Source organism: Acanthisitta chloris, unplaced genomic scaffold (assembly GCF_000695815.1).
Source record: "Acanthisitta chloris isolate BGI_N310 unplaced genomic scaffold, ASM69581v1 scaffold19732, whole genome shotgun sequence".
Lineage (NCBI taxonomy): Eukaryota > Metazoa > Chordata > Aves > Passeriformes > Acanthisittidae > Acanthisitta > Acanthisitta chloris.
Window position 1 is genome coordinate 20,814 of NW_008662422.1, and position 15,020 is coordinate 35,833.

The following is a 15,020-nucleotide window of genomic DNA, read 5'->3' on the forward strand; positions in this document are numbered from 1 at the left end:
CCTCTGAAATATGTTCAGCTTTCTAGGCAGCTTATTTTCAACTAGCCCAACTCCTTGGTAAGATTGCCTAACCCTTTAATGTCTGCTCCTATCAAAGAATTCAGAACTTACACACATAGGATTTTATTTTCTGCAAAGAAGTTCACTGTAGCAATATAGCTTTTGAATCTGTAAAAAAAAAATCTTGTCTTGGATCTGCCTTATGATCTGGTTTAGCCTCAGAAATGACCAAACTCAATACTTATCCAGAGATATCCTAAGGAAGAGCATCATATTGATCTAATAAGCTTAATGAGTCTCAAAACTTGATTCAGAGAACTTGACTACACCCTGAAGACCTTTAGAGGGTTTGTAGCACAGAAGTCATCCCTTTCTGTCCATGCCACTGTAACACCAAATACAGAAAGATATCTGCATGGTTTCAGTTTTGTCGTGGTTGCATTATGCTATCCTAGGATAGCACCTGGTAAGAAGAAACTCTCACTCAGCAACACTGAGAACACTTTGTGGCTACAGGTCTAGTCACCCATGCCTTGCTTATCACCAGGGAAGAGGTTCAGGGTTAATAGCCTCAGCATGTTCCTGTGGTATCCTGTGCTGACACCAGCACAAAAGAACGTGGATTTGGTATGACCAAGCCTAACAGTCAAGAGCACCATCCCCTCAAACACGGCAAATAGTGGCCTCTCTTATTCCTCCCAACTTGGGACCAACCTGCTGGCATCTCACACCTTGGTCCTTCTTGCTTTAGCTTCAGCAGCAGAACATTTTAACTAGTTTTACTTGGATTACAGATGTGATGATACTCTTGAGTCTTCTGCTTTCTGCCAGCTATATGAATTCACTGAGGACTTCTCTTGCTGAGTTATATGTTGTGGCACATAGCCGTAATTAGTCAGGATAATCTGTACAGGCTCCACGTAGACATGGACTGAACTGAGTGGAAGTATCAACACTTGATGCGCGAAACTAGCTCTCTGCTGCTCCCCCTCCTGCATACTGCTACTGCTTAGTAAGACTTGAACATTCATGAAAATCACAGCCAGAAACCACATCAGCCCTTCTAAATTAATGAATAGTGAAAACAATGTATTCAGCTGCCCTGCAGGTTATCCCACAGAAGGATTATTCAAGTGCACTCCTTCGTAAGCACAAAATCCCTGCAGCAAGGCCTTTCATGTGATTCAGTTAGTTGTGCACCTAACTTAAATGAGAATTTACTCTTGCATAACATTAAATACAGTCAGCTGCATAAGCAGGCTCTTTCTCACCACATCTTACCCTACGTCAGTATCCATCTGATGATCTTGAGTAAGAGATGCTAATCTTGCTTCAGAGCAGTAAGTAGGTGAGCAGGAAGTTGGTAAGCTGGTTTTGGCCATAGAAAAAAATAGCTAAGTGGAAGTGTTAGTGAGCTTCCTAGTACTATGAGCATTAGTGTGGATGTGAACTTACACAGACCTAGGTAACAGACAGCTAATCCTTTCCTTTCTAAAAGCAGGAGCTAGTAGGCAAGGAGCAGAAGAACAAAGCACAAAATGAGAACAACAAATTCAAAATGCTAAGGGCATCCCATTGGGGAGATCAGAACTATGGTACATGCTTTCATGTTCTGAGATTTCTCTCTTCATTGGTACTTCGCAGCACAAACAGAAAAATGGTTTTACAGGTTCAAGCAGCTGCTCTGCCTTTCTGAAGGCAAGGGCTGCTTCCTCAGCCAGTTTCATTAGAAGAAACCAGCCAGGTGGGGAAAGAAAGCTGTTTTTAATTTCCAGCACTTCACCTTTAGGCAAAGACTCAGTCTGCAAGTGTGAGGGTGGATTTAAACAGGAGCATCTCTCCTGATCATTCACTGTCTCTCTTTGCATTTCTAAGTGCACTAGAACGAAACTTCTAGAATGGAATACTGGGGGTGGGAGGCAAGATGTTGGCAGTGAGGGGCTGCATGGTGGCCTCTGGGTGAAGAGACAGACCCACCACAGAACACAGCTGAGCACCTCTAAGAAAATGTATTTAAAGAAAGGGCATGAGAAACAGCAGTACAAGCACCAAGGTCAGTGGAAAAGGAAGGGACAGAGGTGCCCTAGGCACCAGAGCACAGATTGTTCTGCAGTCCATGGAAAGAATCCCATTGGAGCACATGTGTATTTCCTGAAGGAACTACATCTTCCTGGAGAGCCCATGCAGGGGCAGGTTTATCCTGAAAAACTGCAGCTCATGGGAAGGACCCACATTGGAGCACAGCAACAACAGCAGCAGAAAGGAGCTCTTATGGACTGACAGCAACCCTATTTCCCCACTCTCCTGCATCACTTGGGGCAGGCAATCCGGTGGAAGAGTTGGCAGTGAAGAAGTGAAGTTGAGCCTGGAAAAATGTGTGGGTGAGGTAAAGGAAAATTACTGTTTTAGTCTTTGCTTTTCACCACCCTTCTCAATTTCTAATTGGCAACAAATGTAATTTTCCCCAATTTGAGTCTGTTTCATCCATGACAGTAGTTGGTAAATGATTTCCCTGTCTGTATTTCAACCTGTGAGCTCTTCCATCTTATTTTATCCCCTTATCCTCTTAGGAATGGGGGTGAGAGAGCAGCTGGGTGAGCACCTAGCAGCAGGCCACCATCAGCCCACCACAAGTTGTTGCATAGATCTGTTTAAAAGAAACTTAAAAGCCACTGGTTCACATTAAGCATTTGCCAGAACAATTTCAGATCAGCATCTGCCTAAAGCTTGCAGACAAGCCTTTTCTATTTATTGCAGAGCTTTTCAGAGAACGATTTTGTACTTTACCACTTTTTCCCCCCATTTCCAAAACACAACACAGGTTAAGTATTTCCAACACTCATTTACTATCTACACATTATCTACACAATTACAGAGAAGAACCTTTTTCATATGAAAAAATATAATATTAAAAATCTTACATACAAAGGCAAAACATAGCAACAAAGGGCAGCCCACAGCATTAACATCCAGTCTTTCTGTCACCAGTTAAGATGAAACTCCTTCAGGGTGAGTTTTCAACGAGGATATTTAAGTTGTAGGGGTTTGTTTTGTTTTGATTTTTTTTTTTTTGCTCCCCAATATAGGAGACATGCATTAAAACCAGTAATGTCTAAAACAACATTATTTAATTCTTAGTCATGCACCTGAAGATCTGCCTTTGAGCATCTTCTTAAGTCAGTCAGAGGAATCAAGTTTCACTGAGGCACCAGCGATGGAGTTTCTGAAAGTGTCCTCCGAGCTGAGATTCGTAGGCACTTGGGGCAGCCTCCAGACTTGAAGCATGCTTTGTGAAAGCATGTCTTGCACTCTGGTTATACATAAAAGCAGTTTAGCATTCAGAAAAATAAAATTTAAAAAAAAAAAAAAAAAGAATCAATAGCTGTGCTTCTAGAAGGATGTTCTATCTAGGACATACAAGTACAAAAGCAAACAGAAGAGCAAGGCCAGAATGACAATGACCACCACTGTCATAACTCTAACTAAACATTTTGGTAATATTCACAAGATTTACAATTAATGCTGGCAAGATGTGATATAACAGCTCTCTCTGATGCACAGACCCAAAAACAGCCTCCTCCCGTAGCCATAATAATGTTCAGGAAAGTCCCTGTTTTCAAATACACATGCTACCCATGGTTCCCAAATGCACATGCAGGTTTTCAAACATACATGTTTCCAGTGAAGCTAGTTCTCAATGTTTAAAGTAAGTCCAGTTTTATACACCAAAATTCCCCCAGGGAAGAAAGAAAAACATTCAGTCTGAAACATACCTGTGCACCTTTTACATTTGGAAATCTGATGTGGAAACAGCAGATCTGCACTCTGACAGAATTCACAGATAAACCCCTTCGCTTGACAGAGCTAAAATGACAGCAAAAGGGTTGAAATTAAATCTAAGAAAAAAAATTTTGGGAATTGTAGCAGGGATATTCCTCACAGTAGCAGCTGCAAGGACACTAGAAGCTGTGAATTTTCCTTACCTCACAGCCATCCACATGGGAGGTGGAACTCTTCAGAATATCTTTAAGAACGGGCAGTAACTGCCCTCGTTTTATCTTCACCAGATCATCCAGTGAGAAGAGATGCAGCTCCTCTGTTAGATGGCTGGGGACCTGTTCAAATTCTTTCAGTACACTGCAAAGTAAAATAAAACCCAGTTTAAGTTACAAAAAGTTGTTTTTCAAGTATATTTCAAGAATAAGCCTCTTTCACTTAGTCACACAGGGATTATACAAGGAAAGTTCATGCTAAATCCTACCTCCCCTACCAATTGGAGATCACTGTAGCAAAAACCGGAGGGATTCGGATTTAGAACAAAGTGTCTGCTTTAAATGTGTATTCCTCAGGCATTGGAGTTGCCATACACAGTTATCCCAGCAATCCCTAAGTAATGTGCAAAGGGCTGTCTCCTACCTCAGGAACAGGAGGTAAAATCCCATATAGTATCTAATATAATAATTTAGGCTTATTTATTTTGTTTTGCAAAGAGAACTTTGAGGAGCTTTATCCTGCATAGTTCACTACTGGATGGAACTGCTTGTCCTGAGCAGGTGAACACTGAAAATACAGCTCTTGCTTTTAAAATACCACAGATGCAGACAGAAGGTACAGTGAGAATCCTAATGCTTATTTCTATAATGGATTCACAGGTGGTTGAACAGAAGAGAGACAAAATTATGTTTCTATTTAATCTTGGTGAACAACATGTAATTGATGCATAAAAGAGGTCTATAGCAAAGAGAGAAGAGACCCTACTTTTAAGGCTTATTTTGCTTATCTCTGTTTTTAAAAGGGTCAGGAATTCTACAATGAAGGTCTTACTATTAGCATGTCTACCGATTAGTTATGCACATAGTTTGAGAAGGTGAACACCAAAAATCTTTAATTTGCAGCAACAAGCAATGTTTTGGCCTTGATCACTTTGGGTTACTACTTTCATTTTAATATGTTTATATAATAAACTGAAATGAGCATTGTGACAGATTTCTCGAAGAAATCTTTAAAGCCTCAAGGAGCACACTTGTTAATTTAAAAAAAACCCCAACATATTTTTTTAAAGACAAATATTCTTGGAGAGAATTAAGTATCTTTGACCTTTTAAGAATGAGTGAGATCCTAAAAGAGACAGAGCAGGAAACACCTAACTAAAATCATTTAACATTTAAAACCAAATGTCTAGGTGTGTTATAAGAAACAGAAACTTACTACATAAACCCTGCACTTCACTCAACACCTGCAGTGCAACAGAGGCCAGTTTTGTTATTAGAATTCTCTAATTAATCTATTTCAAACTGCACTACATGTCTCAAGAAAAGAAGGCTCTATAAGCACCTCACATGTTTTACTAAGCTATTTTTCATGCATAATCGCAGTCCATACCTTTCACCAAATCTGCAGGTCTTCAAAAGCTTTTTTAAATGAAAAAGCTGTTCTTGTGCCTCCTAAAAAGAGGAAGGGGAATCACAAAACAATTTTAAAATTAAAAGCAATTGCATTTATTTATAAGTGAGGAACATCACTATTTGAGTCAGCAACCCTTGTAAGTACATCGTCACACCTTAGGAACTTCACACTTAGCAGAAACAAATTAATTTTCTAGTGCACTAAAGATCAAGGAGGGCAAAGACTACTTGTAATCTTCAGCAGAAGACCCATCCTCAAGCTGCAGGAGGCCCACAAAACTAAGGAGTCATTCAAAACTTCCTGAACTGTCTAACAGCTGAAAGCAGGCAGAGGTAAATATTTACTGCTAGAGCCCATTTCCCCACCATGTACTAAAACTGGAAACCAATAAAGAAACACCTCCCAAAGACAACAGGGCAAAGGAGATCTCTAGCATAGGTTGGAAACTCCTCCCTCCACCCCCTTCATCTGAGGAAAGAGAAGGCAAGTCCCAGAAGTGGAGATGGGACAAGCCACAGAAACCAGCCCTCCTCCTTCCCACACACACACACATGCAGTAAAAGATAACCTGCCCTAAGGAGTCCTTCCCAAAAGTCTCAGACCCACAAATTCCTCATAAATAAAGGCCACACTTACCCTTACTCTGTCCATTTCCTTACTTTTCGTGTAGAGGGTTTTGTTAATACACGACACGTTGAAAATGGGGTGCTGCCATATGCTGTCCAGTAGGTGTTTGGAGAAGTTGCATACATAGTATTTTTTGAAGTCCCACTTTGAAAGTATTCGGGCAGGAATAGCAGACTGGGCATAGCTGTGGCAGCAGTCACAAAAGTATTTCCCCAGGTAGTCACAATAGCGGAGTCTCCTGATATATTCTGCAGGTAGACAGCAAAGAAATTGTGAGTATTTATAAAACTCACGGGCTATAACTCATCTGTTTGCCTGTCTAAATAACTCAGATTTACTGCAGTGAGGGGAAAGGGATTTTTTTTAAATAGATGGGTTTATTATTAAACACATGCACAAGGTCTGTACTTTGTATTAGAACAGAAAGTTTTCCTCATTTCCACATTTGTTGAACGGATTATAATTATCACTATGAGATCTTAGAGAAACTACTGTTGCTTTACATACAAAAAAGAGACACAAGATAAAATACACAACAAAATACTTCCACCAAATGGAAAGACAAGCTGATTTTGGAATCACATTTTTATAATATTTCTTCATATAGAAAAGGTTTGTAGGTTTTCCCCCAGCTACTATGGCATCTCAGGTTTGCTTAAATTAATGTGCAGTCACAGATTGTTGATACTTTATAGGCCATCACAAATGCTGCTCTTGTGAGCTGACCCAGAACAAGTCTTGAGTGCTGCTTCAAAGCTTTCTTAGGTAAGGTGTGGTTGTCAGATCTGTAAATCACCATGCTTTCATGCAGCGCTAACAAAGCATCACAAATAAGAAAACCAAGCAGGATTTCATGATCAAGAAAAAAAAAGTTTTCAAAAGACACCCCAAAAGAGCAAAACCACACATTCCATAAGCTTGCATAAAGTCTCTAAAAAGAGACTTTTGGAAATGTGTAAATTGGCACAGAGAAAGAATTATTGAAATAAACAATTGGAATATGTAAAACCAGCACTGTCCAGCCTGAAAGCTTTATTTTTTAATAGTTTTTCCTCTGTTTTGTTGTTGATTGTCATGAATTTTTATTGTGTATGAGAAGAACATCTATCAAGTATTGTATTCTGTCTGCAATGAGAAATTCCAGACACTGGAAAGATCTTACTGTATGTTTTATTATTGCAGGCACATCCAACAATAAGATTTTCCTTCTAGCTAAGGTAATTTTACAATTGTGGTACATATGTGTTGGTAAAGACTATAGTCTTATTACTAGTAATGCACTGATTAGGGGCTTTTTTCTGCTTTTGGTAATACTTACTGCTTTCTATTGGGGTTCCACAACCAACACAGGTAAAGTTTTGAGCAGCCACCACAGCATCTCTCCTGCATACAGAGGCAAACAGTTAGACCTTTCAGCATCCAAAGCACAGTTTCAGTTAACATTCTTCTAAAGTGCTAGAGAGCTAAACTGGCACCAGTGAGAACAAACAACCTAGGAGCTGACTCCTACTCCTCCACATAAAGAAGATGATTCTGGAAGGAGATGCAGATTATTATTTTGGTAGGATTCTCTAAGCTATTGTGTGGAGAATATATCATTAAATACAGCTAGTCAAAAGAATTTAACTATTTCCATTTCTTAAGGTGGCATCAATATCAAAGGGGTCGAGAGAGGAGAAAATACACATCTGCAATTGAAAAAGCAAGTGAACCTACAGCAACAGAGGGATTAGCCAGTTTGCTTACTGTGTGCACTTAACAACGCTTCAGGCAGAGTGAGATGGCATTTTCCCCAAACATGACCAGTTTTCTCCCTCTCTTTCTGAAAACCTACTACCCATAAAGTAACAGCAGGAAAGAGGGAAAAGTCTTAAGAATATTCTCCAGGTAGTACCACGAAATGAAACTTTAAGGAACCTTCTATGTGTGCTGCTGCTGTAACATCAAATGGTATGTGTATTACCACATGCACAAGTGCACATGTTAATCAGGACATGCCAACAGAGGGGAAAAGATGCCATCTGCTTTCTAGCAAGGCTGGTGACAGACACTGCAGAAGGCTGTGCCATGCACTAGCTCTAACCTCAGGATCTGTTAAATCACTCAGGCTCCTTCCATCAACTTTCCCCATGCTATAACTAAATGACAACGCTCTGATCCCTTAAAACTTACTTGACTGAAGGATGAATATTAAATATAATCTGCGACCTCGGTGGGGACCAGCCAGAAGATCCTCTAAATTTGGATTTGATCTTAATTTCTTCAGCCAGGTTTAAACTGGACTCAAGTTCTCTTGGAATCTCTTCTTTCAGCACAGACTATTGGGAAAGACAAACTCGTGAAGATGACCAGTCATCAGCTGAACATATGTTAAATGCTATGGGAGATGTTTATCTCCCTTTCTTCTCCAGGATTTTATAGTTCAGTTTTCACTTGCATGCAGTACCCCCTCAGTTAAACCCCCTTGTATCAGACCCAGAACAAAGCACATCATGATTGTTCACAACTGCATGTCATAAACATGCTGAAAATTGCTAGAGAGTAAAGACATTTTCTAAAATTGATCTAAAGTAAACTAATTAACTCTAAGCACTCATCTGTATTTGTTTTCTTCCTTTTTTTCCCCTTTTTAATGTAGCTTCCCTCTTTTCCTAGCAGTGAAGCAGCTGCAGTGAGACAATGATTATTTGGGGAACTGAATAAAGAGCCTGTTGTTTTTAGATCAGACTCACTCTCTGCTTAGATGAGCTCAGGCAACCAGACAGCTGAACTGTAGAGTCTGTCTGCAACCAGTATTTTCTGAAAGCTCTGCACAACTCCTGGGCTGTTGCTTCAGCAGAATTGCTGCCTGGTTCAAAAGATGATCTGAAAGTTAAGGAATACAGTCAGTGAAAAATAGCAGCATGTCATCAGCATCTCTGCTGCCTCTGCTGCATCCCTGAATAGTTTTCTGCCATCTCTTCATTCCTACCCGCTTTCTTTGACACACCCAGATCCTCACAGAGCCACAGACACCACCCTCCAGCCAGGCTCAGGGACCAGAGAAACTTGGCTCTGCTAAGCCAAGCACCAGAGACATTTGCTGTCAAGCAGCATTCCTTCCTCCCTCTTCGGGCCAAATTTGTCACTCCCACACCTTTCCCTGCCCCAGCCAGAAGAACCACAAGAAAGCTGCCCCAGAAGAAAAGGTAGTGCCACTGGGCTATTATAGTAGATACTCACCTTTTATCTGCGGTGACAGACAAATTTTCAAGGTCTTCAAGTTCTGCAGCAAAGGAGAAAATTTTATCAAGCCATCTAAGAAACAAAGCTTCTGTTACTCAGCTCTATTTTAAATCTACCCTCCCTGTTACCACAGTGTCAGTTTCAAATACATTGGTCTTTACAACACCCTTGCTAGATGTGGGAAATAACCACAGCCTTAGTTGTAAAACAGGCTATAAGGAGTCTTATCTTCACTGCATATCTCTGATATCTGCTGATCAAGAATACTTCCTAACAGGAAATAATTATGTCCTAAATGCTCTCAAACAAGGCCGCTATAGCTGGCTGAGGTTGTCAGTTTCACACTTTCTCATCCATGTTCATTGGGTTTAGCCCTTATACATACTTTGAGTCCATGTTTGGGTTTCAATGGCAAGGTTTTGGTAGTGAGGGGCTACACGGGTGGCTTCTGTGAGAAGCAGCCAGAAGTTTCCCCTATATCCAACAGAACCAATGCCTGTCAGCTCCAAGAAGGACTGATCACTGGCCAAGGCCCATCAGCCGTGGTCATGGCACCTCTGGGATAACAGAGTTAAGATGGGGGGGGTGGAAAAAACAACCTGCACAATTGCAGCTGAAGAGAGGAGTGAGAATATGGAGAACAACAACTCTGCAGACACCAAGGTCACTGAAGAAGGAGGGGGAGAAGGTACTCCAGGCACTAGAGCAGAGCTTCCCCTGCAGCCCACACTGAAGACCATGGTGATGCAGGTGATCTCCCTTACAGCCCATGGAGGCCCATGGGGGTAGTAGATATCCACCTGCAGCCCATGGAGGGCCCCATGCCAGAGCAGGTGGATGCCCAAAGCAGGTCATGGCCAGAGGGAATCCCATGCTGGAGCAGGTTCCTAGCAGGTCCCAAGGGAACTCCCAGAAGGACACTGAAGACCATGGTGATGCAGGTGATCTCCCTTACAGCCCATGGAGGCCCATGGGGGTAGTAGATATCCACCTGCAGCCCATGGAGGGCCCCATGCCATGCCAGAGGGATGCCCAAAGCAGGTCATGGCCAGAGGGAATCCCATGCTGGAGCAGGTTCCTAGCAGGTCCCAAGGGAACTCCCAGAAGGTAGAGAAATTGGCAGTGAAGAAAGGGAGAAGGGAGGTGTGCAGAGAAGATGCTTTAGGTTTTGGTGTTTCGTCTCATTATCCTACTCTGATTTGATTAACAATCAATTTACTAATTTTCCCAAACTGACTCAGGTCATGGCCAGAGGGAATCCCATGCTGGAGCAGGTTCCTAGCAGGTCCCAAGGGAACTCCCAGAAGGTAGAGAAATTGGCAGTGAAGAAAGGGAGAAGGGAGGTGTGCAGAGAAGATGCTTTAGGTTTTGGTGTTTCGTCTCATTATCCTACTCTGATTTGATTAACAATCAATTTACTAATTTTCCCAAACTGACTCTGTTTAGCCCATGACAGTAATTGATGAGTGATCTCTTTCTACCCTTACCTCAACCCACAAGTCTTTCTCTCCCCTTTTCACCTGAGGAGGGGAGTAACAGAGAGGCTTTGGCGGGCAACCAGTGTTTGGCTAGGGTCATCCTACCACACTCTCAAACCAGAAAAGATATTCTTTGGTGAAAAGGAAATCCTGCACCAGTCTGGTATTTCTCCCCATGTTCTAATAAGGACTCACACATTGTTGTTTCCATTTTCTCATGTTATTTCTCCTGCAGTAACATCTACTAAGTCAACAGAATTCCCAAACAATGCAACCGATTAAGCTGAATAATAGACTTGTTTCTGCAGTATAATTTTAAAGTCTTACCAATAATTACATATTCATCCTCTGAGTCACTGTGGCAACGAAATCTGGTAACCTCATGATGTGATGGTAGATGCACTGGGGAGCTGACAGGCAGCAAAGAACAGCCTGTCCAGGACAAAGACAACATGAGTTAAAATTTTCCAGCATTTGTAGAGTAGCTGCAATTATATTTCTTTCATCGCTTACGAAAACTTTAGCACACAGACTGCATTACAGAGCAATTTTATTTATTTTTATACACATACAGAGAAAGCCAATTCTTGGGGGTCTGCCATATAGCATGTCCATCGATTTCTTAGCAAGAAGCTTCTAGAAACCAAAAGCTTCTGTATTATCAGTAGTCTCTTCCCTTCTCATGTACAAGCACACCATTCACTTTTCCACAGAAGTTATGCCATTTAGACTTTAGACTTATGTTCTATCACTAAGATTTGTATTACTCAAGAGACTAAACTCTGTTTAAAAATATGTGTGCTGACTCAAGCATTACAGTGCCAGGACCATTTATCTTGCTTCAAACTATATGTGAATGAATACTCTGGGCAGTCTCACTCAAACCAATTGCATGGGCTGATCTGCATACTGCAGAAGCAAGCACAGAAGAGCAAAGCAGCAAATCTTAAAAAAACAAAACAAAACCCAAAATCCAGAAGCATTTAAGCAGAGAGAAAACCAGCCAACTACAGGCACGCTCTATGGAGAGTCATGCTTGGCATATGGTACTTGAACCTTGCATTTTCTTTTTGATGTAAGAAAATAATTTAATTATCATAAATAAAACATAAATGGGAATATACAAAATGCAGTATTTGACCCACAGGTAAAACACTTGTGGCATCATGATCCTCAAGGGACACAGCTCTTCAGAGACTCAAAGAAGGGAACAGAGGATTTGGTTCCAAGCAGTGCTTCAACTGATTTAGTATTTCCTTGCACAAAAACAAACAAAGGGTTTCAGACATTGTTACTTTCTAAATTAAATAACTTGCCTTCATAACCACTGTCTGAAGAGGCAACAGAAGAATCAGACTTCTTCACTCCAGTGTAAGAAGATAACTCCGAATCAGTGTGGTAGCTGCCATCTGATCCACTTGTTTCCTCCGCACCCCATGACTCTGCTTGTTGACTTAGGATATTATATTTCATTTTTTCCAGCGATGCTATAATCATATCTGCAACAAAAAAGTGTGCGTTTTCCTGCACACAAGATTGGAACACTCATTAGGACACAGCATATTTCATATTTACTTAAGGTAAAGTGAAACACAATTTTCCCCCAAACATTTTGAACTCTATAAATAAAAATGTAAACCTGTCTCACCTGTCATTTAAACACAAAAAGAACCAGCCCAAAGGCAATTCAGAGACAACATACAGAAAGCAACTGCCCAGATAATTGTCTTACACTTGGCTAAAACATACAATTTACCTTTATCTCACCCATCTATTAGACAAAAAGAAACTTGATTACATGCCTAACTGATGAATAAGTATGAATTTTAGGGACACGGTCATGTAGTTACACTAGAACGCAAATCTGCATCCATGTAATCTATTTAATAGGATTTAATTTCAAGTCAAGGTGTGCAAGCAGTTTTGCACACATGCTGGCTTGGAGAGGGCCCTAAGTGGCAAGTTTTGGAGAGACTGTAGATCTTCACATGGTGAGTAGTACAGGAGACAGTTAAATTCTTTCATGTGTTAAGAGTTAAGGCAGTGAAGTTGGGAATATGCAGTGAGATGGTCAACACCAGACAGAAAGTCTGTGATAACCTAATTCCCCTGGGCATCATCCTGCCTTAAATAAAAGGCAGCTGTTTCAAAGCTTCACTGTAGCATTTCCAAACCAGACAGCCTTTCCACATGGTGTCCCTTGCCATCTTGCCTGCCTGGCTCACCCATTCTCTAGGAAAATGGACCACTGAGACAACCAGACAGACTGGTGCTCCTTGTCCCAATATCACTGCTGTACCCCTTGCTTCCTGTGGTCTAACAGTGTCCCACCAACTCCACCTGTGCTACTGCTTACTGCTGGCCTGGGCACAGCTTCTCATGCCAGTCTCAGCTCAAAAGTGGATGGATGCATCATGGAGAGACAAGTGCTTTCAGGCACACAAGTGGAAACCCAGAGATGGCAAGATAATCTCCCTCCTCTCCTGTCAACTGCATTGTGCAAACCTAAACTTAAATCTAAAAAGCTAGTCTAAGGCTAGAGATTCTGAGTGCAGAATAATTAAAACCTTATAAAAGTGGATTATGCTCAGAAAATTGTACCACTCAACATCAGTACTCATGATCCCCTCAACTTGTATGGCAAGCAAGAAGAAAGACATCAGTGTTTAGAAATAGCCAAACCTTAAGGAGCATAACAGATAGTTTGTCCACATACAAACATGTTTAGATGAGATTAATCTCAAAATAGAGAGAATCCCTGTGGGTGTTCAAAGAGACTTTTATCTTTTCCCTAACAGTGATTAACATCACTCGGTTGGTGCACAGTTTCTCCAGAGACAACTTTCAGTGAACTTCAGGAGTTTGCTCTTTCCATCAGCAAAGAAATAATTAAACAGACTTTTTCCTTTTGGGAGATATCTCCTACTTCAAAAACTCAAAAGGTCTCAACTTAGCAGCAGAGCACAGCCTATCAGCATGTCCTGCTGATAAAAGCAATTATGAGTGCATCAGGGAGATGAATTGCAAAAACATAGAACAGAATAAACAAACTCCTGTACTCAGCATGACTATCAACTTTCAGCTCTGACTACTGACTCCCTCCTAACCAGTCCCAACTCAGCTATTACACACCAACCTGCTCCCTTCTACTCACATCAGTGGAAAGTCCCTTTAAAATGATCTGGCCCATTTCCTTCCTGGCACACAACTACAACTATAAGACTTGCTGACACCACATGTACCTTAGTCTTCAGTCCTAAAGTTTAAAGGTATTATTTCACAACCTAAAAGTATTTTGTGTTCTGGGGTTTTTTTTCTTAGGGTTTTTATAAAGGCAGCTTTGCTCATCATGGACTGAACTCCTGCTATCTTTCAGCCTGTAATCACATCAGCCCCCAACAGTCTGCACAGAAGTAGTAGCAGATATGTTCTTGCCTCACTCAATACTTCTCAGAACATGGTTTCTAATCCGGATATCTACTCACTGGTCTTCTGGTGACTGAAAGCAAATTACTTTGGTTTTGGTTCCCACATTACACATGGAGAAACATTGTCTCCTTTTGGCAACATCTTTCACAAAAAGCAACATGAAAAGCTAGTTCAGGAGTTTGATGAGTTTCAGTGTGTGATTTATTGGGTGGTTTGTGTTTGAAATGCACCACAGGAAGGCTGAGAGCTTCAAATCAAATGCAGAACTTGACACTCCAGTAAAACCAGAGCTGTGCACAAAGATGATTACTTCTTCGGCCCAGGACATGGGACCCACATGCACATCCACAGTCCAACAACAACAACAAAATCTCCTTTTCTAGGCACATTTTAAACGTCTTTTGCATTAAACCCTACTCATTACAACAACTAATTATAACATAAACCCCTCTTTTCCAATTGTTAGAAAAGATTAACATTTAGCACACACAGTTATGTGTGACAGCATTATTTTCTCATCTTTAGCTCTCTTTACAAGCTTGAATGGGTTGTCTATCTGGCAACACAGCTAAGGCGGTTTGGGCCCCTTATTAGAAACCATGAGAAACTGTTTAAATTACTGCACTTGTTATAGTTACTGTGCTTGTTATTCATACTGTTATTCTTTTACAGCAATCTCACAATCTCATCATAAGCACACACACACAAATACCCAGCCTCTCCCCATCTTCTGACAGTAAAAGCATAAGGTAAATCCCATCCATACAAATGCAGCTGCAACAAATTCTCTCTAACTTATTCTAATATAACTTTAAAGTTACTAGAGCAATATTAAAATTCGTTCTCAAGGAATGT

General features: G+C 40.9%; 1 protein-coding gene across 1 annotated transcript in view; it reads right to left on the reverse strand.

Annotated features, from left to right (window-relative positions):
* Positions 1-2,904: 2,904 nt before the first annotated feature.
* KIAA0226L (KIAA0226-like ortholog) overlaps positions 2,905-15,020 on the reverse strand; it is a 22,804-nt gene continuing 10,688 nt past the window's right edge. The window contains exons 5-15 of the mRNA XM_009070600.1: positions 12,053-12,260; positions 11,064-11,168; positions 9,256-9,298; positions 8,766-8,898; positions 8,206-8,351; positions 7,352-7,416; positions 6,043-6,281; positions 5,383-5,444; positions 3,984-4,137; positions 3,774-3,864; positions 2,905-3,310 (exon numbers count right to left, since the gene is read on the reverse strand). Coding sequence (XP_009068848.1) covers positions 3,198-3,310; positions 3,774-3,864; positions 3,984-4,137; positions 5,383-5,444; positions 6,043-6,281; positions 7,352-7,416; positions 8,206-8,351; positions 8,766-8,898; positions 9,256-9,298; positions 11,064-11,168; positions 12,053-12,260 — 1,359 coding nt within the window. The 3' untranslated portion in view covers positions 2,905-3,197. The remainder of the gene's footprint in view (positions 3,311-3,773; positions 3,865-3,983; positions 4,138-5,382; positions 5,445-6,042; positions 6,282-7,351; positions 7,417-8,205; positions 8,352-8,765; positions 8,899-9,255; positions 9,299-11,063; positions 11,169-12,052; positions 12,261-15,020) is intronic.